Source organism: Hemibagrus wyckioides, linkage group LG24, assembly GCF_019097595.1.
Source record: "Hemibagrus wyckioides isolate EC202008001 linkage group LG24, SWU_Hwy_1.0, whole genome shotgun sequence".
Taxonomy (NCBI): Eukaryota; Metazoa; Chordata; class Actinopteri; order Siluriformes; family Bagridae; genus Hemibagrus; species Hemibagrus wyckioides.
The window spans coordinates 14,345,701-14,372,505 of record NC_080733.1 but is presented as its reverse complement, the minus strand read 5'-3'; the positions used below and the strand labels follow the sequence as shown (position 1 = coordinate 14,372,505).

The window sequence follows — 26,805 nt, the reverse complement described above, 5'->3', positions numbered from 1 at the left end:
CAACACACATCTGGAAGTCTTGTATTCTTATAATGCTACATAACTGGAGCATCGGTCATTTAAACCCAGTGAAACACCAGGAAGTCAAATCACTAAATCCTGGAATTTTTTTTTTTTTTTTTATCAAGTGTCCACTTCAGACTCTGCTTACTTTAGAGTTAATCTACAATCTGGTTTTAGCTTTCAGGTCTAAGTATCATCCAGGAGTTTCGATTAAAAAAAAAACCCAAAAAAAAAACACAACAACTGCTTACTGATAGCAAAGCTGTTTACATAAAGTACAAACCAAGTGAACAACGATAATGGAAATCCATACAAATGTCAGTTTCCTTATCATACATGTGTTTGGATTTCACTCACCTTTGTGTGTGTGTGTGTGTGTGTGTGTGTGAGAGAGAGAGAGAGAGAGAGAGTGAGAGTGTGTGTGTAGTGTGTGTAGTGTGTGTGTGTGTGTGAGAGTGAGAGTGTGTGTGTAGTGTGTGTAGTGTGTGTAGTGTGTGTGTGTGTGTGTGTGTGTGTGAAAATGAGCCCTTATTTTCTCCAAAGGAAGATGATGAGCCGGGAAAAGTTGTGGTTCATAATAAAGCCTGAAAAAGTCAGTGTGAGACATGTGCAGAAACTGATAAGCATAAAATTGTAAAACGCTGTGAAGGAACCCCAAGAGATCGTGGAAATTACTGAAGTTTCAAAAAAGGCTGAGTGTTCCAGTAAATAAGTGAGAGTGTAAAGAAACTCCAAAGTCTGAGTAAAGATAAACAGTAAAGGCTGATGAGTAAAGGGCTGAAGTTCGGCTGATGTGGGAGCTTGGGTGGACGGATGAGTGAATGAGTGGATGGGTGGACAGATGAGTGGATGGGTGGACAATGGGTGGACGGATGAGTGAATGAGTGGATGGGTGGACAGATGAGTGGATGGGTGGACAATGGGTGGACGGATGAGTGAATGAGTGGATGGGTGGACAGATGAGTGGATGGGTGGACAATGGGTGGACGGATGAGTGAATGAGTGGATGGGTGGACAGATGAGTGGATGGGTGGACAATGGGTGGACGGATGAGTGAATGAGTGGATGGGTGGACAGATGAGTGGATGGGTGGACAATGGGTGGACGGATGAGTGAATGAGTGGATGGGTGGACGGATGAGTGAATGAGTGGATGGATGGGTGGGTGGACGGATGAGTGAATGAGTGGATGGGTGGATGGATGGGTGGATGAATAAGTAAATTAGTGGATGGGTGGACGGATGAGTGAATGAGTGGATGGATGGGTGGATGAATAAGTAAATTAGTGGATGAGTGGACGGATGAGTGGATGGGTGGATGGATGGGTGGATGAATAAGTAAATTAGTGGATGGGTGGACGGATGAGTGGATGGGTGGATGAATGAGTGGGTGGGTGGACGGATGAGTGAATGAGTGGATGGATGGGTGGGTGGACGGATGAGTGAATGAGTGGATGGGTGGATGAATAAGTAAATTAGTGGATGGGTGGACGGATGAGTGAATGGATGTACGGATGGGTGGATCAGTGGATGGATAAATAGATGGAGGAGTGGATAAATGAGTGGATGGATGAGTGGATGAATAGATGAGTGAATGGATGGATGGGTGAATGGATGAATAGATAGATAGATAGATAGATAGATAGATAGATAGATAGATAGATAGATAGATTTTTTGCCACTCAAATTTCTCTTATAAATATTTAATTTTTAAATAAAAAATAATGACCTTTTCCAAAAGTCATGAGTCACATACGTTGTCTTCAAGAAGGCATTATTAAAGGCATGTAGGATTAATCACTAAACATTTCTCAAAATGAGTGATTGAATAGCAGGAGGAGGGGGAGGGGCTTCAGCGGCGTGTCTTATATTAAAAAAGAAAACACTTTCTGTAATTCAGGCAGCTTGTTTAAACCCTGCAGCCTGATGTGAAGAGGTGTTCCTGTTACTGAAATGATGTGGATTATTTCCCCATGACCCCACATCTTGACCTGTTTATTCAGCTCATAACACTGTGACATGCCTATGATTGCAATTCTATTAAGTTTATTAAATGACACACCGTGAATCTTGGTCCTAATAAAACATTCAATTGTTTGATTTTCTACTGTTTCTGTTCATTGATTTTTTATAAACCTTTCATTTCATGCTTGCTTGAAAGACTTCCTTTTCAGGCGCTTTATGCAACAGCCCTCGGCCTGCAGGATTACTACTGAGCTTTATTAGACAAGATCGGGGAAAACGAGCAGCTTTAAGCAACACTGCCCTCTAGTGCATGTGCCACATGAAGGCTCTGGATTGGAACATTACACCTAATAAACATGAGATCAACAATCAGGAAAAAGACATTAAAACTGAGTCGGTGGTCATCAGGGAAGCGAAAATGAACCGATTAGCAGCAAATCAAACAAACAGAGACTTCAAGAAGTGAAAGTTTACTTCATTAGGCAGCCGGACAACATCCCGAAATAGGGGTCATAATATAAAAGGATCTGGAATGAGTACTGGTCTTCATCGGCATACCTTGTTTTGTTTTTCCTTTTGCACTGAGATCAGATTTTAATATGCAACACCAGCAACAACAACAACAACAACAACAATAATAATAATAATAATAATAATATTTAGTAGTGGTGTTTTGTACTGTTGCATAATTTGCAATAATTCAGATTTTAAAGCTTAATTTAACAAAAAAAAATATTTTAAAGAGTACCTAAAAATGTATTTTTTTTTTAATGATAAATTTTTTCTTTTAAAAATCTTTTTTTAATTCTTTTTTTTTTATCCTTTACTTCTAAAATACTATTACTTAAGTTTTAGCTTTAATAAAAATTATTTTTTTTAATAATTACTTTTAAAGTTTTTACTTTTTACATTTACTTCAATATATATTTTTTTTATTAATCCACAGTTAAACATTTTCTACATCTAAAATACTACTAAATTTTACTTTTACTTTTAAATAATTACTTTTAAATTTTTTACTTTTTACATTATTTACTTCAATATTATATATATTTAATAATCCACAGTTAAAAATATAAACATTGAAATATTTAACAATATTCAGCATATTTCTGTTTTACTGACTAGAACCCTTTTTCCTCCTTTTTTGCCCCGTTTTTAAACATCGTCACACTTCTGCTCTGTTTCAGCTTGTAGAGTTTAGTAGTAAAGAACCTTTAGGAGCGGTGCAGAGTGATGATACTCAATACGTACAAAAATGTATTTTATTCTTCAGTCAGTAATATGAATAAATTAGATCATGTATAAAATCACAGAGACATAATGTACAGATAAAACGACAAATTTTACACATAAGTGAATTTAGTAGTGAATAACAGTCCAGGAGTCTCTGTTCTGTTACCTTGTTCTAATAATCTCCTGAGTAGCTAAGCGGATGATCTCATTAAAGTCGAATTGGAGATACTTTCTCCAGTAACGCCGGTCTCGGCCGTACGTCTGCGCCGGATAACACGGGCTTCCTGATGGGGAGAGGAAAAAAAAGGAGCGTGTGAAAAAAGAATTGATTGTTTTTCATTTTAATCAACTTGTCATCTGATTAAACACAGGGAGAGAAAATGTCATTTCAGACAAAGGATGACTTGCAGCAGATGTCTGGAAGACTGAGATAATTAAGGAAACTCACCAATCCCGTGGAAAATCCTCGCTACGGCGCGGCCTGAGAACTTTTCATCACTGCGACTGGTCAGGAAACCTCTCACATCAGCACGGATCTGCTCCTCCCAGTCCTTCAGCTAACACACAAACAGCACAATCAGCACATTCTAATAAATGTCTCATAAAAACATGGCTATAACCTTGGACACACACACACCCCTACACAGCACTCACCTATACACACATCTACACAGCACTCATCTATACACACCCCTACACAGCACTCACCTATACACACACCTACACAGCACTCACCTATACACACACCTACACAGCACTCACCTACACACACACCTACACAGCACTCACCTATACACACACCTACACAGCACTCACCTATACACACACCTACACAGCACTCACCTACACACACACCTACACAGCACTCACCTATACACACACCTACACAGCACTCACCTATACACACACCTACACAGCACTCACCTATACACACACCTACACAGCACTCACCTACACACACACCTACACAGCACTCATCTACACACATCTACACAGCACTCACCTATACACACCCCTACACAGCACTCACCTATACACACACCTACACAGCACTCACCTACACACACACCTACACAGCACTCATCTACACACATCTACACAGCACTCACCTACACACACACCTACACAGCACTCATCTACACACACCTACACAGCACTCACCTATACACACACCTACACAGCACTCACCTATACACACCCCTACACAGCACTCACCTATACACACCCCTACACAGCACTCATCTACACACATCTACACAGCACTCATCTATACACACCCCTACACAGCACTCACCTATACACACACCTACACAGCACTCATCTATACACACCCCTACACAGCACTCATCTATACACACACCTACACAGCACTCACCTATACACACACCTACACAGCACTCACCTATACACACACCTACACAGCACTCACCTATACACACACCTACACAGCACTCACCTACACACACACCTACACAGCACTCACCTATACACACCCCTACACAGCACTCACCTACACACACACCTACACAGCACTCACCTATACACACACCTACACAGCACTCACCTATACACACACCTACACAGCACTCACCTATACACACACCTACACAGCACTCACCTATACACACACCTACACAGCACTCACCTATACACACACCTACACAGCACTCACCTATACACACACCTACACAGCACTCACCTATACACACACCTACACAGCACTCACCTATACACACACACCTACACAGCACTCACCTATACACACACACCTACACAGCACTCACCTATACACACCCCTACACAGCACTCACCTATACACACACCTACACAGCACTCACCTATACACACACCTACACACACACCTACACAGCACTCACCTACACACACCCCTACACAGCACTCACCTATACACACACCTACCTATACACACACCTACACAGCACTCGCCTATACACACCCCTACACAGCACTCACCTATACACACACCTACACAGCACTCATCTATACACACACCTACACAGCACTCACCTATACACACCCCTACACAGCACTCACCTATACACACCCCTACACAGCACTCACCTATACACACACACCTACACAGCACTCATCTATACACACCCCTACACAGCACTCATCTATACACACCCCTACACAGCACTCACCTATACACACACCTACACAGCACTCACCTATACACACACCTACACAGCACTCACCTATACACACCCCTACACAGCACTCACCTATACACACACCTACACAGCACTCACCTATACACACCCCTACACAGCACTCATCTACACACACACCTACACAGCACTCATCTACACACACACCTACACACTCACCTATACACACACCTACACAGCACTCACCTATACACACACCTACACAGCACTCGCCTATACACACCCCTACACAGCACTCGCCTATACACACACCTACACAGCACTCACCTATACACACACCTACACAGCACTCACCTATACACACACCTACACAGCACTCGCCTATACACACACCTACACAGCACTCGCCTATACACACACCTACACAGCACTCGCCTATACACACACCTACACAGCACTCGCCTATACACACACCTACACAGCACTCGCCTATACACACACCTACACAGCACTCGCCTATACACACCCCTACACAGCACTCGCCTATACACACACCTACACAGCACTCGCCTATACACACCCCTACACAGCACTCACCTATACACACACCTACACAGCACTCACCTATACACACACACCTACACAGCACTCATCTATACACACCCCTACACAGCACTCATCTATACACACCCCTACACAGCACTCACCTATACACACACCTACACAGCACTCACCTATACACACCCCTACACACACACCTACACAGCACTCACCTACACACACACCTACACAGCACTCACCTATACACACCCCTACACAGCACTCATCTACACACACCTACACAGCACTCACCTACACACCCCTACACAGCACTCACCTATACACACCCCTACACAGCACTCATCTACACACACACCTACACAGCACTCACCTATACACACCCCTACACAGCACTCATCTACACACACACCTACACAGCACTCACCTATACACACCCCTACACACACACCTACACAGCACTCACCTATACACACCCCTACACAGCACTCACCTATACACACCCCTACACAGCACTCACCTATACACACACCTACACAGCACTCATCTATACACACACCTACACAGCACTCACCTATACACACACCTACACAGCACTCACCTATACACACCCCTACACAGCACTCATCTATACACACATCTACACAGCACTCACCTATACACACACCTACACAGCACTCACCTATACACACACCTACACAGCACTCACCTATACACACACCTACACAGCACTCATCTACACACACACCTACACAGCACTCACCTATACACACCCCTACACAGCACTCGCCTATACACACCCCTACACAGCACTCATCTACACACACACCTACACAGCACTCGCCTATACACACCCCTACACAGCACTCGCCTATACACACACCTACACAGCACTCACCTATACACACCCCTACACAGCACTCACCTATACACACACCTACACAGCACTCACCTATACACACACCTACACAGCACTCACCTATACACACACCTACACAGCACTCACCTATACACACCCCTACACAGCACTCACCTATACACACCCCTACACAGCACTCACCTATACACACCCCTACACAGCACTCACCTATACACACCCCTACACAGCACTCACCTATACACACCCCTACACAGCACTCACCTACACACCCCTACACAGCACTCACCTATACACACACCTACACAGCACTCACCTATACACACCCCTACACAGCACTCACCTATACACACACCTACACAGCACTCACCTATACACACACCTACACAGCACTCACCTATACACACCCCTACACAGCACTCACCTATACACACACCTACACACACACCTACACAGCACTCACCTATACACACACCTACACACACACCTACACAGCACTCACCTATACACACACCTACACAGCACTCATCTATACACACACCTACACAGCACTCATCTATACACACCCCTACACAGCACTCACCTATACACACACCTACACACACACCTACACAGCACTCACCTATACACACACCTACACAGCACTCATCTATACACACACCTACACACACCCCTACACAGCACTCACCTATACACACCCCTACACAGCACTCATCTATACACACCCCTACACAGCACTCATCTATACACACCCCTACACAGCACTCATCTATACACACACCTACACACTCACCTACACAGCACTCACCTATACACACACCTACACACACACCTACACAGCACTCACCTATACACACACCTACACACACCCCTACACAGCACTCACCTATACACACACCTACACAGCACTCATCTACACACTCACCTACACAGCACTCACCTATACACACACCTACACACTCACCTACACAGCACTCACCTATACACACACCTACACAGCACTCACCTATACACACCCCTACACAGCACTCACCTATACACACACCTACACAGCACTCATCTATACACACATCTACACAGCACTCACCTATACACACACCTACACAGCACTCATCTATACACACACCTACACACTCACCTACACAGCACTCACCTATACACACACCTACACACACCCCTACACAGCACTCACCTATACACACACCTACACAGCACTCATCTACACACTCACCTACACAGCACTCATCTATACACACACCTACACACACACCTACACAGCACTCACCTACACACACCCCTACACAGCACTCACCTATACACACACCTACACAGCACTCATCTATACACACACCTACACACACACCTACACAGCACTCACCTACACACACCCCTACACAGCACTCACCTATACACACACCTACACAGCACTCATCTATACACACACCTACACACACACCTACACAGCACTCACCTATACACACACCTACACACACACCTACACAGCACTCACCTATACACACCCCTACACAGCACTCACCTATACACACCCCTACACAGCACTCATCTATACACACACCTACACACACCCCTACACAGCACTCACCTATACACACCCCTACACAGCACTCATCTATACACACACCTACACACACCCCTACACACACCCCTACACAGCACTCACCTATACACACACCTACACACACACCTACACAGCACTCACCTATACACACACCTACACACACCCCTACACAGCACTCACCTATACACACACCTACACAGCACTCACCTATACACACACCTACACAGCACTCACCTATACACACACCTACACACACCCCTACACAGCACTCACCTATACACACACCTACACACACACCTACACAGCACTCACCTATACACACACCTACACAGCACTCACCTATACACACACCTACACAGCACTCACCCACACACACACCTACACAGCACTCACCTATACACACACCTACACAGCACTCACCTACACACACCCCTACACAGCACTCACCTACACACACCCCTACACAGCACTCACCTATACACACACCTACACAGCACTCATCTATACACACACCTACACAGCACTCATCTACACACTCACCTACACAGCACTCACCTATACACACACCTACACAGCACTCACCTACACACACCCCTACACAGCACTCACCTATACACACACCTACACACTCACCTACACAGCACTCACCTATACACACACCTACACACACACCTACACACACACCTACACAGCACTCACCTATACACACCCCTACACAGCACTCACCTATACACACCTCTACACAGCACTCACCTATACACACCCCTACACAGCACTCACCTATACACACCCCTACACAGCACTCACCTATACACACCCCTACACAGCACTCACCTATACACACACCTACACACACACCTACACAGCACTCACCTATACACACACCTACACAGCACTCACCTATACACACCCCTACACACACCCCTACACAGCACTCACCTATACACACCCCTACACAGCACTCACCTATACACACACCTACACACACACCTACACAGCACTCACCTATACACACACCTACACAGCACTCATCTATACACACACCTACACACTCACCTACACAGCACTCACCTATACACACACCTACACACACACCTACATAGCACTCACCTATACACACCCCTACACAGCACTCACCTATACACACCCCTACACAGCACTCACCTATACACACACCTACACAGCACTCACCTACAGACACACCTACACACACACCTACACAGCACTCACCTATACACACCCCTACACAGCACTCATCTACACACACACCTACACAGCACTCATCTACACACACACCTACACACTCACCTATACACACACCTACACAGCACTCACCTATACACACACCTACACAGCACTCATCTATACACACACCTACACTCACCTACACAGCACTCACCTATACACACACCTACACACACACCTACACAGCACTCACCTATACACACCCCTACACAGCACTCATCTATACACACACCTACACACACCCCTACACAGCACTCACCTATACACACCCCTACACAGCACTCATCTATACACACACCTACACACACCCCTACACAGCACTCACCTATACACACACCTACACACTCACCTACACAGCACTCACCTATATACACACCTACACACACCCCTACACAGCACTCACCTATACACACCCCTACACAGCACTCATCTATACACACACCTACACACTCACCTACACAGCACTCACCTATACACACACCTACACACACCCCTACACAGCACTCATCTATACACACACCTACACACTCACCTACACAGCACTCACCTATACACACACCTACACACACCCCTACACAGCACTCACCTATACACACACCTACACACACCCCTACACAGCACTCACCTATACACACCCCTACACAGCACTCACCTATACACACCCCTACACAGCACTCACCTATACACACCCCTACACAGCACTCACCTATACACACACCTACACAGCACTCACCTACACACACCCCTACACAGCACTCACCTACACACACCCCTACACAGCACTCACCTATACACACACCTACACAGCACTCACCTATACACACCCCTACACAGCACTCATCTACACACACCCCTACACAGCACTCACCTATACACTCACCTACACAGCACTCACCTATACACACACCTACACAGCACTCACCTATACACACACCTACACACACACCTACACAGCACTCACCTATACACACACCTACACACACACCTACACAGCACTCACCTATACACACCCCTACACAGCACTCACCTATACACACCCCTACACAGCACTCACCTATACACACCCCTACACAGCACTCACCTATACACACCCCTACACAGCACTCACCTATACACACCCCTACACAGCACTCACCTATACACACCCCTACACAGCACTCACCTATACACACCCCTACACAGCACTCACCTATACACACCCCTACACAGCACTCACCTATACACACACCTACACACACACCTACACAGCACTCACCTATACACACACCTACACAGCACTCATCTATACACACACCTACACACACACCTACACAGCACTCACCTATACACACACCTACACAGCACTCACCTATACACACCCCTACACACTCACCTACACAGCACTCACCTATACACACACCTACACACACCCCTACACAGCACTCACCTATACACACACCTACACACTCACCTACACAGCACTCACCTATACACACACCTACACACACCCCTACACAGCACTCACCTATACACACCCCTACACAGCACTCACCTATACACACCCCTACACAGCACTCACCTATACACACCCCTACACAGCACTCATCTATACACACCCCTACACACTCACCTACACAGCACTCACCTATACACACACCTACACAGCACTCATCTACACACTCACCTACACAGCACTCACCTACACACTCACCTACACAGCACTCACCTATACACACACCTACACACACCCCTACACAGCACTCATCTACACACTCACCTACACAGCACTCACCTACACACACCCCTACACAGCACTCACCTATACACACACCTACACACTCACCTACACAGCACTCACCTATACACACACCTACACACACACCTACACAGCACTCACCTATACACACCCCTACACAGCACTCACCTATACACACACCTACACAGCACTCACCTATACACACCCCTACACAGCACTCACCTATACACACCCCTACACAGCACTCACCTATACACACACCTACACACTCACCTATACACACACTCACCTACAGACACACCTACACACTCACCTATAGACACACTCACCTATAGACACACTCACCTATAGACACACCTACACACTCACCTATACACACACCTACACACTCACCTATACACACACCTACACACACACCTACACAGCACTCACCTATACACACACCTACACACTCACCTATACACACACTCACCTACAGACTCACCTACACACTCACCTATAGACACACCTAAACACTCACCTATAGACACACTCACCTATAGACACACTCACCTATAGACACACTCACCTATAGACACACCTACACACTCACCTATACACACACCTACACACTCACCTATACACACACCTACACACTCACCTATACACAGCACTCACCTATACACACACCTACACAGCACTCACCTATACACACACCTACACAGCACTCACCTATACACACACCTACACAGCACTCACCTATACACACACCTACACAGCACTCACCTATACACACCCCTACACAGCACTCACCTATACACACCCCTACACAGCACTCACCTATACACACCCCTACACAGCACTCACCTATACACACACCTACACAGCACTCACCTATACACACACCTACACAGCACTCACCTATACACACACCTACACAGCACTCACCTATACACACCCCTACACAGCACTCACCTATACACACCCCTACACAGCACTCACCTATACACACCCCTACACAGCACTCACCTATACACACACCTACACAGCACTCACCTATACACACCCCTACACAGCACTCACCTATACACACACCTACACAGCACTCACCTATACACACACCTACACAGCACCTCACCTATACACACACCTACACACTCACCTATACACACACTCACCTACAGACACACCTACACACTCACCTATAGACACACCTAAACACTCACCTATAGACACACTCACCTATACACACACCTACACACTCACCTATAGACACACCTAAACACTCACCTATAGACACACCTACACACTCACCTATACACACACTCACCTATAGACACACCTACACACTCACCTATAGACACACCTACACACTCACCTATACACACACTCACCTATAGACACACCTACACACTCACCTATACACACACCTACACACTCACCTATACACACACTCACCTATAGACACACCTACACACTCACCTATAGACACACCTACACACTCACCTATACACACACTCACCTATAGACACACCTACACACTCACCTATAGACACACCTACACACTCACCTATAGACACACCTACACACTCACCTATAGACACACCTACACACTCACCTATAGACACACCTACACACTCACCTATAGACACACCTACACACTCACCTATAGACACACACACCTATAGACACACCTAAACACACACTCGCCTACAGACTCACCTATACACACACCTACACACTTATCTATTGACACACACGCTCTTACACACACATGCTCACCTATAGACTCACTCACCGACAGACCTATACACACCCCTACACCTACACCCTCACACCTACACACTTATCTACTGACACAAGCTCTTACACACACGCTCTTACACACACACACCCACTCACACACAAACTTACACACACCTTAAATTTGCTGAAGATTTCATCCTCATCATCCTGTTCCTCCTCGTACTTGCTCATGTTCAGATCTCGTCTCTTCTCAAAATAATCAGCCAAAAGCTCCTTCAGCCTCAGACTCCTGGCTTCATCCAGCTCATCCATGCAGAAACTACAGTTCCGATAAGCAACACTGCGCACACACACACACACTTTACTTAAAAGGCTAAACGTCTTCAAAATAATAAATAGGAACAAATAAGGAAACAAAACCAACTTTTCTTAACAAAATTATAAGCAGATCAAGATCATGGAATTTTAAAGTTTCTAAACAATCAATCTGGCGGAAAAAAAAAAAAAAGTATAAAAACAAAAACATTGAGAAATTGCTATTGAAGTATCTCTGCATCACAGCATTATTGATTAATTTCCTGTAAAAGCACACGTCAAGCATTATATTTATCTTAGATAATATCCGAATGCGAAAAGCATCCCTTTAAAAGTCTAAATGTTTTGAGTTAATTGCATCACACAGTAGTAACTAGCATAAGGTACACAAATTATAGTTCAACATCTTATCACTGAAAAGCCAGGCCTGGTATGTTAAACAAGATAACCACAAAAGCCGTGTGTCTGTGTGTATCTGTGTGACCTGCGGAAGGCTTTAAAGGAGGCTTTTAGCTGATAGAGCTGCGTCCTCTCCTGCGTCTGGACCCTGCCGTGCAGAAACGCACACACCTCGTCCAGTTCTTCAGGCGTCAGGTCTCCGTAGGAGCGGAAGTAGAAGGAGAGCGCGGAGAACTCCACGTGGATCCCGCTCCTTCCCGAGCCTTTAAAAAGAACATAAACACACACTCAGAGTTATATAGAGCAAAACTAGCAGCAGGAAAGCACTAAAAATGCAGGTTACACTGCAAAAACATGCCACAATTCATTTGCAGACTAATGTAAAAGAAAACAGTCCAAATGAAATGGATTTGCTCCATCAATTGGTGACTGAAATGCGATAATCCTGTACTAGCTAAAAAGTAGCGGAAGATAATCGCTATCAGTTTAACATTGTGCAAATTCCAGGTCGAAAGTCATCACACACTCATCTAAAACACTGCGAGGTGTTCAGTATCTCAGATGGTTTCTGACTGTTATTCTGTTATTGAGAAAAAGGACAAAAAGACAGAGTAAAAGGCTCATAAATAGACTCGGGAAAGCCAGCAGAAACTGGGCTTGCTTCCTGAGAATTTTGGCATTTGATAAAGCTGTTTATTTACTGAACTACGTTTAAATTAGCAGCGTTCGGCAGCGACTTCATTTTTAGAACTGTGCAGTTGAGGGTTAAGAGCCTTGCTTAAGGGCCCAGCAGTGGCAGCTTGGTGGTCTGGGATTCAACCTCACAACCATCTGATCAGTAGCCCAACATATTAATACACACATACCGATAGTGTAACTGAGCTAAAACCGTGTCTGATGTTTGTGTGATGATTTAGACGTGTAGTTTGCACAGTAATTTAATTACTAATTAATTAATAACAGTAAGTTAATTACATTAAGCATGTAGTTTCAGTCCAACTGAAATAAATAAATCTGTATGTATTATACACACCACCCCACTGCAGCTGTCTCAGTCCCCTCTTGACCAGTGGTAGCTGCCATCCCATAGTGTCTGCCAGCTCCACCACGTCAAACTCCACAGAGTCACAGTCCTCCACCCTCTCGCCAGCCAGACGCTTCCTCGCCAGCACCACCGCCACAGGGGCGCATCTGACGGAGTGAGAAAAGTGCCAGCATTCATGTCAGTGCAATGTCAAGGTCTTGATCCAATCAGATTCATTTGAAGCAAGGCATATATATTGGTGTATGGTTCTGATTGGTTATTTTTATATGAACAGCTAAAACAACACCATACCCACACACTCATACACGTACTGGACATTAGAAGGACTATGTGAGGAAGTAATGTTACTTGCAACACCATCAATTTGTCCTACTGCTATACTACTGCACCTCTGGTCTTCAAACATAATACCGTCAAATGTTACTGTTGCCTGGTACATAAAGTCCTGAAGTGTGTGGAAAACTCTTAGAGTACATACACTTTGGTAAGCTTGCGGAGTTCTCGAGGTCCTCCGTAACACACCAGGCGACACATTGAGAGCGTCGAGTGCATCAGTTCCACCCAGCGCTGAGGGTGGAGCTCCAGGTAACACAGCAAAGTCTCCAAACCTGAGCAGAAAAACACAATCTGAGGTGGTGAAGACTAAAAAAACAAAACGTGTTCCATGACATCTTCACATCCTTACCCTCCTCTGTGATGTCCAGCTCTTCCACCGTGTCCTGCATTGGAACTGCTCTCTCATGGGTGTGACACACACGCTGACCCCATACACCGTCTTTGCTCTCTTGGATCTCTGAACCATCTTCTCTTCCTCTCTTCATCTCACCCTCATCGTTTCGTCCCTCCTGTGACGACTTCTCTTCCTCTTCTGACTCTCCCTCTGTTTCATGCATTGTTGGTTTGTTCCACTCCTGAGAGCATGCTGTCTGAGGTGGGTTCTGCTGCATGGTTCCCGTCTGCTCTGGTTCTGTTTGATGGATGTGGGTAGGTGTTGCTGTGTCTTGCTGCTCGTCTTGGTCGTTTCCAGAAGCTTCACAGTGATCCATCAGTTCCATCAGCTCGGCATCATCCACCTCCATGGCCTGGAGAAGGAACAGAAGCAATCAGCTTCATCTATTATTTAACCTGAAGGTTCTACTGTTCAGTGCATCGCAGTAAGCTGCATTATCACTAAATGATATAATACTTGTGCACCAGATGATCAAACATTCTCAGTCTGCATATATAACACGTGTAGAACCAGAGTTGAGAAAGAGATTGTTCAAGACCCACTCTCAAAGAAATTCTGACCAATCCTGTGTGCTTTGAAAGTCCTGACCAACAGCATCTGTTCCCAAAAGAATTTTGACCGATAACACCCGCCCACATTGAGCCTCGATGACTGCCAATTCTATGAAAGGTAATCAAAACCTCAGACACCCTAAAGAGGATAAATCAGTTACTAAAGATGGACGGCTGGACAAATGTACGCTTGGATGTATGACTATGGATAAATGGATGATTCGATGCATAGATCAATGGGTAGATGGTCGGATGGACAGATGGTTAAATGGATAGAAGGTTGGATAGATGGAAGGACGGATGGACAAATAAATGGACAAAAATTGTTAGATGGGCAAAATAATGGCTATATTCATGAATGGAGAGATGGATAAATTAAAAAGTTTAAATAGACAACAACTGAATGGATGGATGAGTGAGTAAATGGATGGCTGGTTAAAAGACTGGATGAATAGTTGAATGGATGGATAGAAAGATGGTTAAAAGGATAGATGATTAGATGGACAGACAGATGGATGTGTTGACAAATGATGAGATGGACAACAGGATGAACAGATAGAGAGATGGATAAATTCATGGATTTAGAGATGGATGGATAAATGGTTAAAAAGACAACAACTCAATGGATGGATGAGTGGGTAAATGGATGGCTGGTTAAATGACTGGATGAATAGATGAATGGATGAATAGACATAATTAAATGGATAGAAGATTAGATGGAAGGACGAACTGACAAATGGTTAGATTGACGGTAGGATGGACGGAAGAATGGATGGATAGACAGATTGATAAATTCATGGATGGAGATATGGACGGATAAATGGTTAAATAGACAACGACTGAATTGATGGATTAGTGGATAAATGGATGGCTGGTTAAATGACTGGATGAATAGATAAATGGATGGATAGACACATGGACACCTGCACCCTCGTCCCTAACTTTTCTACTTTGTCACATGGGATGTTTTTATGTACAATTACAAAGATGGCTAAATAAATCAGTTACCTGGGCTAATTCCTGGTGCTGATGTATACGTCTGCACTTGCAGGGAGGGAAAACTTTCTGCACCAGCCTCTTGACGGTGAAGTAGTCCACGGTGTCTGCATAGATGTGTCTGCGCAACTCATGCAGATCTCCACCCTGTACAAATCACATAATCAGATACAGCCTGCTATTTCCTCTTCATACATACTTCAAGATTACATTTAATAACACTGGGAGAGAAGAAATGCTCTGCTTTGGAAGGAGTTAAACAGAAATGAATTCTAGTCTTTACTTAAGGTCACTGGCTTTAATTTAGCTCTAATTCAGCATTAATAGTTTGCTGAGAATTACAACTGGCAAAAGATGCAGTGCGAATAGCTGAGCATGTAAATAACGCACTAATCCCATTCCTTCTCTTTATATGCTCTCATTATTAAAGCTTACTTCTGGATCTAAGAACAGGTGGCAGTGTGCAGGTTCTCCGTCTCGCCCGGCTCGTCCGATCTCCTGCACGTAGCTCTCGAAGCTCTTGGGCATATTGTAGTGTATGATCCCGCGCACATCTGACTTGTCCAGTCCCATCCCAAACGCCACAGTGGCCACCACCACCCTCAGCTCGCCACACATGAAGTTATTCTGCACGCGCCGGCGCTCCGAGGCGGACATGCCCGCGTGGTACGCTTCGGCGATCCACTTCAGCGGCTTCCGGATCTTCTTCCTGGCTGAGGTTTGGGCAACACATCCGAGTTTAAGGTTATGGCTTACTGCAACAGTGTGAAAAAACCCACTGCTACAAAATAAGATAATTATCAAGTCAAATATATTAAAGTAAAATTCTTCTCGCTTAGTCCTTGCTTCATTTCTACCTACAGAGAGTGATGCAGCGGCACTTTAGTAATTTAGTCTTCATCTCACAGACATGTAGGTGCACTGCATTCTGGGAATTTGACTTCAACTTTGGCTGTATCCACACATTTGGGTTTCTCATTACTCTGAGACTGAACATTACTGGAAAATGGTGAGTGAAAAAAGGAAGTCCTTGCTCTCAGAGGAGCTAACACTGAAACTTGACTATCATCCACTATGTTTGTTTTTTCTCCAATTAAGCTGCAGTACTCACGTCAGCATAACAAAAATACACCATGAACCAGAAAATAGCAGCAGAATCACTAAGCACATCACAAGCACTTGTCCCACTCCTGCAATAAACTTATTCAATCATGACGTCATGGTCTGTGCTGCATATAATAAAAAACATTAGCCTGAGATTCTACCCAAAGCTTTCTTCTTCTTGCCCACAGGATTGTTCTCCTCGTCCTCTCTGACAGGCCGTGAGGACTCTTTCAGCATCACCCCCTGCAGGCAGGTGCGCAGCAGTGCAGCGATGCGGCTGGTCTCCTCACGTCTGGTGCAGTACACTATAATGGATTCCAGTGCACCAAAACGTTCTCCCTTAAGCAAGGACACCAGAGCCTGGTGGAAAAAAAACCACAATATTAAATTCCATTTGAAAAGATCATACTTACACCAGGTTCATCTCAGTGTGAAATGGTAAGGGGGAGTGTACCTGCTCTTTGTCTCTGTCCATGGACACAGAGAGCTGGAGGTTGTGTGGCACGGCAGCTGAGCGGACGGCGATGCCCTCCCGATCGCTAATGCCCAGATGATGAGCAATGTCCAGCGCAGTGGACAGGGTGGCAGTGGCTGTTAGACCCAGCAAACATCGCACACCTAGACGATCCCTCAGTACCTACACACACGGCAATCAAAATAAATCAAATCACATGACTGCACTATTACCACCATCATGTTTCAACTGAACAGATATCCTAAGATAGATAGACAGACAGACAGATAGAGAGACAGACAGATAGATATAGATAGACAGACAAACAGACAGATAGACAGACAAACAGAGAGACACAGACAGATAGATACTTTATTGATCACAGAGGAAACTCAAGCATCCAGTAAATTAATACTAATACCAATCATTCCATGACTATATTAACAAAAAAGGATTCCTCAAGCCATTGACTATGTTCAGTAAAAATCCTGTACAGGTGTTGGGAGAGTAATATCAGACTGTATAATGTACATTCCCAGTGAACACTCCTCACCTTACACAGTCTGAGGTAGCATGGCCTGAAGTTGTGTGACCACTCAGACACACAGTGAGCTTCATCAATGCAGGCAAAAGCTACAGGAGGAAGCTGATCAGCAGGGGGGAGACAACCGGAGCCTGAGTGACCTCCACCAACCAGAGCCTCTGGAGACAGCAGTAGAACATGCACTTGACCTGCTTTCACCTACACACACACACACACACACAGATTAACAGAAAAATGTGCATATAATTTTATACTGTGTGTTTCAATCAGATGCTTAGTACATTAGTCAGGGCATTGATTAAGGAGTCGGTTATTCTCTTTCTCTCTCTCTCAATCTGAAATGTTTGACATGACATATAAAACTTAAAATATTTGGATTTTTACAGAGATAGATGAGGAAATTAGAACAATTCTGGAAATTGAGTCATCATTTACATTTCTCACATTTTGTCAGACGTCCTTATCCAGAGCGACTTACAATTTATCTCAATTTCATACAACTGAGCAATTGAGGGTTAAGGGCCTTGCTCAGGGGCCCAGCAGTGTTAGCTTGGTGGAGCTGAAATTCAAACTCACAGCCACTAAGCTACCACATCCCAGTAATGACCAGTGCATCCACCACATACTAATTCGTGACTGACCGAGACACAGCCTTTACAGCTCATGTTAATAACGTTTACCTTTTCAATAGCGGTCTCTCTCTGTTTCTGAGACATGTTGGAGTGGATACACGCTGCTTTCAGCTTCGAAGGAATCCCAGAGAGCTGAGAAAAGATTACATCAACAAGCTGCATTTACAGATCATCCACTGACACCATGGGTACTCGAAAACTCCCTGCTGTTTCACAGCCTCTCACTGACAACTGAAGTAATTAATCAATATTGTCATTTGTTTTTGCTTGGCTTGCTTTCCAATTCCTGCTACCAGGAATATTTTCTCCATGACAGTTATGTACATGCTCTAGCCTGGTGTACATGATTTCCATCCAACATTGCCATAAGCACAGAACTGTAGACATGCTCCTTATACACAGGATTATTAAATCCATGCTGCATTTCCCTGACATCAGCTCTATAGTGCACTGTACAGCTTATATATTAGAAAACGCAGGATTACCTGGTCATCCATTAGTGATACCAAAGGTGAGACAACCAGGGTTATGCAGTTTGACCTTTGTGCATACAGGTAAGCAGGGAGCTGGTAGCACAGAGATTTGCCCATACCGGTCGACAGAACCACAAGAGTAGATAAACCTAAATAATAACAAGCAAAACAAAACCAGTGAAAAATGAGGACGCATAGAAGAAACAGTGTTTTAAACATTTAAAGCAAAAATTCACTATAGTATAAAATTATAGAATGGAAATTAGATTTTTTTTTTTTTTTATAATAATTTTATTCAATGTCACCCAAACAAGGATTTTGATTCTGTTTTTTCTCAAGGTTTAATTTTGGTGATATTTATCATGAATTTATATATTTCTATAAATCTGATTTGTGACTGTAACTTGTAGAAATGCTACACAGTACAATTTTATTAAACTGAAGTTATTTCTTCAGCTGCGAATAACAAGTCCACTGCAGTATCGCTGATAAGCAACAACACCAAAAAAAAAATTTTTTTTTTGTATACAATATAAATATAAACGTTTATATATTTTTACATTTAATTGCTTACAAACTGATATGAAATAAATTACTATTAGATGACAAAGATGAGCAGTCATTCAGGACACCCACTAAGAAAATGTACAAATTGAGGGTTAAGGGCCTTGCTCAGGGGGCCAGCAGTGGCAGCTTGGTGGAGCTGGGATTCGAACTCACAACCTTCCCATCAGTAGGCCAACACCTTGCTACCCTTCCACCTGGTCTCCTGTATATCCACCTTCCTTCTCTCCATCATATCAGCCAGCTCTCTACCTTTCCTTGTCATAGTAACAAAATTCAGAGTTCCTATTCTCAGTCCTACACTCTTACCTTTCCTCTTCTCTCTCTGTCTGCACACTCTCCTCCCTCCTCTACTTCTTTGACCAACAGTAGCCCAATTTCCACCAGCACCCTATAGGTCAACGGTGCCGATGGCGGTCGTTGTTAACCCGGCCTCGACCGATCCGGTATGAAATTCAGAGTACTGACGATTCGCATAATTAAATTTGGCAATGTTTTACACCGGATGCCCTTCCTGATGCAACCCTCTCTATTTATCCAGGCTTGGGACCGGCACAGACGTCACTGGACTGTGACCCCATGGCTAGATTCTAATGTAAAAACTTCCTATTTGATCTTGAATCATCTAGATTACTGCCATTGTTCTCTTTCTTTCTCTCTCTCTCTCACACACACACCTGAGAGAATTCTCATGATGGCCATCTCTTGACCAGGCCTAAAGGACTTGTACCCAAAGTCAGTGAGAGCCTGGTACACCTCAGGAGGAACCTCTGTAAGAGAAGAGACAATATAATTCACTCAACTGCTTCATTCATCTTAAGACATACTGTACAACAGATGATATGAATGCGTTTGTCATCACGGTGAGATAAACGGGTTACCCTGCACTTTCCCGTCCTCTCGGGGACTGTACAGAGGCTCCATGGGTGGAGGAGGAGCGGGGCGCTCGTAATCCGGTCTCATTACATTTAGCAGGATTTCCTCTCCTCTGTCTTCTTCTTTCTCATCTGCCTCGTCTCTTACACTCGAGGACACTGCTGGAGAAAAAGCAATTGCTTTAGTAATGAATTAAAATAATTAATGAAGTCATATTACAGCAAACTCTTAAAACACCAAATAGAGAATACCAATTTACATAAATATTTTTTTATTTATTTTAGCTTGTGCCAATCAGTGCTGTTAAATTCTCAAAAGCAGCTTTGACAATAGTTGTCAAATATTATGAAATATTTATTTAAAATTTCTAGGAGTCTGGAGTGTTAGTGATAAAGTTTAACATTAAGTTTTCTGATGAAGTGGACAGGCCTTTGAGTCTGTTTTATTTTTTATATCTCATTAATTACAAGAGCAGCACTGTACCGCTTTCATACTTCAGCATGCTGAATATGCGTAGATTCACGGAGATTTTATATACACATACCAGGCATAACATTATGACCACCTGCCTAATATTGTGCCCCGACAGCCCTGATCCATCATGCACTGTGTATTCTGACCCCTTTCTATCAGAACCAGCATTAACGTCTTCAGCAGTTTGAGTAACAGTAGCTCGTCTGTTGGATCGGATCACACGGGTCAGCCTTCACTCCCCACGTGCATCAGTGAGTCTTGACCGCCCATGACCCTGTCACCGGTTCACCACTGTTCCTTCCTTGGACTGCTTTTGATAGATACTGACCACTGCAGACCGGGAACACCCCACAAGAGCTGCAGTTTTGGAGATGCTCTGATCCAGTGGTCTAGCCATCACAATTTGGCCCTTCATCAAACTCGCTCAAATCCTCACGCTTGCCATCATAATGTTATGGCTGATCAGTGTATTTCTATAACACCGAAACACTACATCCTTTATATTTGCCCTTGCCTTGTTATGCTATTACCCACAAACAGCAAATCCTTTTTGCTATTACCGTACTCACCAATAGGCTCAGAGCGGAGAGTTCCTGTGGCTCGGGCTACTTCCTCCAAGGTGGGCAGCTCAAATGGCTCCTCTTCCTCCTCCTCTGGGGCCGTGTCCTTCTGCGATGCCCCTCCCACACCAGGAGCTTAGACAGACAAAATAGACAAACAAAAAGCTGTGAGTGAACACAGGTAGTCTTTTCTCATCTTCATGAAGTAGATTTGTACTTAAATGTTCATAATGCTTCTATTTCTTCAGTAAAACATGATTAGACGTTATTTGATAGTTTGAGAACAAATTAGTTTATGTTTCTGATAAAAGGTTTCATTAAAATCAGAACCAACACCAGGCTGGTGTTGGTTTCGATGGTAACACTGAAACCAACACCAGGCTAAGAGCCATTCCACCAGTTTCCTGAATACTCTTTTGACTTGTCACCTGCTCCACGACAGTCTCGTGCCCAGTGTCCTGTTCCTCCACATTTATAGCAGACGTCTCCCTGCCGGTTAAATCCCCCAAACCTGCCCCTGCCCCGCCCACTGCCTCCGCCAAACCTCTCTCCCTTCAGCTGGAACTTCTGCATGTACATCTGCATACAAGACACACACAAAAACAAATCCAATTACATTCACTTTCTCACACGCAACAAATATATACGTGTTTTTGTTTTATTTTTGTTTTACACACCTGCTTGCGCAGAGCAGCACCCCTCAGGGCAAACCCTTTAACATGAGATTTCTTCTTCAGGTTGATTTTCACAAAGTTTCCGTCTGTGTTTTTGGTCACCCTTGAGCAAGTAAGAAAAATACGTAGCTTGAATAACACGGAATACATCACAAATATATTCACAATACAGACTTATAAACTGAAAATAACACACTTTGTCTCAAAAATCCAGCACTTCTACAATACACAACATTCAGAGCAATGGAAAAGTGTGAATAGAATAAAATAGATCATTATAAAACATTATACAATAGAATAAAAGAACTTTATTGTACTTCTAGAGTATCGGTATAGACGTTCTTCTGAGACTCACCTGCTTCTGATCGGGTTTCTCTTCATGGATGACGCCGCTCGCACGTCCTCCTCGTCCACTTCCCCTAGAAGGTTCTCCTGAGCCATCTTTGATTTCGGAGGTCCTTTAATCTCAGGAGTGCTTTCTCCCTCCTCATCCCCTGTTCCTTTCTTTTTCCGTCCTTTTCTAGCAGGCTTATCCTCAGCAGAGGAGGACTCTTTCTTGGTTCTGCGTTTCTTTTGGACATTTTCAGCTTGTCCTTCTTGTACTTCTCCTTCTTCAGTTTCTCTCTGTCTTTTCCGTCCCTTTTTTCTTGCAGTCTTTTGCTCGTAATCTGGGTCTTTGCTCTCTGGAGCTTTTCTTGATCTGGGTTTTTTGGTTTGTTTTCTAGTTTCTAAAGAAGGACTGAATTCCTCAATCCCCTCCTGACCTTCTGGAACACTGGGCTTTGTTTCTAAATCAGCGTTTCCTGAAGTGTGATCAACATGTACCGGAAATTTCTCTGCACTCACGTGAGACACGTCCTGTGGTGATGTTGAGTCTTTGGACACAACGTTTTCACCAGTTATTTTTTCACTTTTTGCACTATTTTCAGCAATCCTGGGTTTTTCCGGCAGGTCTACATTACCCGTGGCCGGTTTGTGCTCGTCTCTCAGCTCAGTGAAGACCTGACAGCGCTCCAGCCAGCCCCGGTCCACACAAGACAGCCTCTGGGTCATGGACTGTCTGAGGAACTGGGTTTTCTCCACGTTCTTATTTGGAGTCTTTGTGCATAGTGAGGACGTTTTAATAGGAGTGAAGGAAGGAAAGGGATCTGAGGGTTCGTCCTCATGCTCATTACTTCCTGTCTGAGCTGGAGAAGTGAACTGCGCTGGACTTGTGTTAGCAGGTTTTGGGGAAGGAGTCATCACATCCTCGGGTGCCACGCTAGCAGTTACACCATCTTTCCAGCTCTTTCCTTGAGTCCGGCGAGGAGTGACTGATTTCTTCAGAGAAAATGATCGATCCTATAATACACGTGATAATAAGCAACAAATGACGGACTGGTTATCATTTTAAATACATTAAAATCCCCACCCCTGGTCAGAAGCTCTTGTTCCAAAGACCCCACATGGAGCGTTCGCTCTATAATAAACCTAATATTCACCTTTGATAAAGAGTTGATGAGATTCGACTTCAACTTCATTCCAAAGTACTGAACAGAGGCTTGGAAAGTCTCCTTGTCTGTAGAAGTGAGTTTGGGTGATGCTGCAGGCAGGTTTTTACGATCAAGATGAGAACCCCAGCAGTCCTTTCGAAGGATTTGAGAAACAAATTCAAAAAGTGAGTTCTTTCAGTCACATATAAACACCAAACAAACCAAAATAAATCAACGGCTTACACCAGAGGCTGGAGACTGAATTTCCTGCTTTCGTACGCCCTCCTCGCCCTCCCGTGTGCTCTTCTCCTTTACCTCTTTGAGCATGCGGTACTCTTTATAAAGTTCTGCAACACAGAACACAGATTTAGACCGGAAACAACAGCAAATACATGGTTCCTTTGAGGAGATTTTGGAAGGAGTCTCCATTCGTAGCACTTTGTAACTATAACTATACTGTACTACTATACAGTAGTGGTGTACTATAACAACAGGCAGATGGCAGATGCATCATGGGTCATTCTTTAATAAGGTAAAAAAAAAAAAACTGGAATCAATATTGCTGGAGGTATAAGAGGAATAAAAAAACAACTGCTACTGGATTGCAGCTACTTTTGGGTGGTAACAGGAGCAGAATGTAATAAAAAAAAAAACACACAAATGATCAAAAGGTGAGGGAAAAAAATGTAGAGTATTGCATAGACGACAATGTCCTTACTTTTCGTGTCTTCTGGAGCTGCAGCAATATCATCCTGAAAATAAAAATGATTATTAGGAGTAGTAAAAGCTTCCTAGGTAAGCGCCGATACATCCTTTACCTGCTTTTTAATCTAACCAGTGGATTTTAAGTAGACAAAGCTATATGCACTGCTATATAATAACTGTTTACAGCTGTTAAAAGGTAAGTAATCATTTGAATTAACTCGGATGCTTCACATCCTTAAATAGATAAAAAAAATTATGATCCCTGTGGTATACAAGAAATAAAGCACTCCATTGACCTGCTGTTATTGGGAGGAAATAGCTTCAGGTTGGTAACAGTAATGAAATAAGCAATTTCAGCAAGCAACATTGCAGAAGTGTGTATAATAGCATCTATACAATATCTATTAGGCAAGGGATTCTTTATGGGTGATGAATCACAAGAGTCGACTCTTTCGACTTTCAAGCAGATTATTAATATTCTTCTTTTTTTAACACGCTGCCTCATACACACAGTTGTTAAGCACGGATGTAAAATTGATATTTCCGTGGAAAATGTTTGATTTTGTACTATGTTGCCTGCATGGACAAAACGGGCTAAAATTCGCGAGTCGGCTCACTTTGTTCACATTAACGAATCGACTCTAAGAATCGGTTTGTTACTAAAAAAGGGCTCGAACGCGCGAGTCGGTTCTTAATGTTCGCTTAAAGGAGTCGGTTCAATGAATCGACTCGTTACTGAACGACACATCACGAATGTCCGTGAAAAAAAAATAGTACAGTTGTAGATAAGCAGGAACAAAAACAATATAAACTTGTATTTTGTTTAATTTACCTTGTTTGGTTTTCTGTTGTGTGTTTGAACAAACGTGTGTTCCCACTGCTTTAAGAGAATTTTTAAGTCGTTGTATCGGTCCATGTTAGAAACAATGCTTCTGTTTAGCTCGCGCTGTGGAAATAAAACAAACCGGTACCGTGGCAATAAGTTGTTTTTAATCAGTGTCAATCATTCCCCTAAGACGCTTTAGCTATTAATAACAAACCTGCATGTCTTAGTTTAGCTGATTTAACAAACTATAAACACACAGAGCTATAGTTCAAAACTAAACTTTAAACACATCGCGCCAAATGACACACGCCGCAAAAACACGGAAAGAGGCGTTTCCATATCCCCTGTCAAAATAAAA

General features: G+C 43.9%; 1 protein-coding gene across 2 annotated transcripts; it reads right to left on the bottom strand.

The window, feature by feature from the left end:
• Nucleotides 1-3,237: 3,237 nt before the first annotated feature.
• Nucleotides 3,238-26,786, bottom strand: recql4 (RecQ helicase-like 4). 2 transcript variants are annotated; one of them, XM_058377239.1, is made up of 25 exons: nucleotides 26,662-26,786; nucleotides 26,454-26,567; nucleotides 25,635-25,668; nucleotides 25,160-25,263; nucleotides 24,926-25,069; nucleotides 23,800-24,785; nucleotides 23,448-23,547; nucleotides 23,199-23,349; nucleotides 22,780-22,905; nucleotides 21,742-21,897; nucleotides 21,538-21,630; nucleotides 20,309-20,445; nucleotides 19,872-19,955; nucleotides 19,201-19,389; nucleotides 18,648-18,830; nucleotides 18,355-18,553; nucleotides 17,525-17,802; nucleotides 17,102-17,236; nucleotides 15,498-15,894; nucleotides 15,291-15,420; nucleotides 14,801-14,958; nucleotides 13,853-14,030; nucleotides 13,228-13,393; nucleotides 3,651-3,759; nucleotides 3,238-3,486 (listed from the first exon to the last, which is right to left on the bottom strand). In XM_058377239.1, exons 1-25 carry the CDS (start codon nucleotides 26,665-26,667, stop codon nucleotides 3,365-3,367), a joined length of 4,479 nt encoding a protein of 1,492 aa, XP_058233222.1. In that variant the 5' UTR covers nucleotides 26,668-26,786; the 3' UTR covers nucleotides 3,238-3,364. The 2 variants fall into 2 exon arrangements, with proteins under 2 accessions (XP_058233222.1, XP_058233223.1); XM_058377240.1 differs by having other exon boundaries at nucleotides 21,742-21,894.
• Between the last annotated feature and the right edge of the window lie 19 nt (nucleotides 26,787-26,805).

What these genes read in the sequence shown, in the direction of transcription:
- recql4 (XM_058377239.1), bottom strand. An exon ending in TATCACTAATGGATGACCAG is followed by an intron (nt 19,956 to 20,308) that starts GTAATCCTGCGT and finishes ATCTTTTCTCAG; the next exon opens with CTCTCTGGGATTCCTTCGAA. An exon ending in CTCCGCAAGCTTACCAAAGT is followed by an intron (nt 14,959 to 15,290) that starts GTATGTACTCTA and finishes TCACTCCGTCAG; the next exon opens with ATGCGCCCCTGTGGCGGTGG.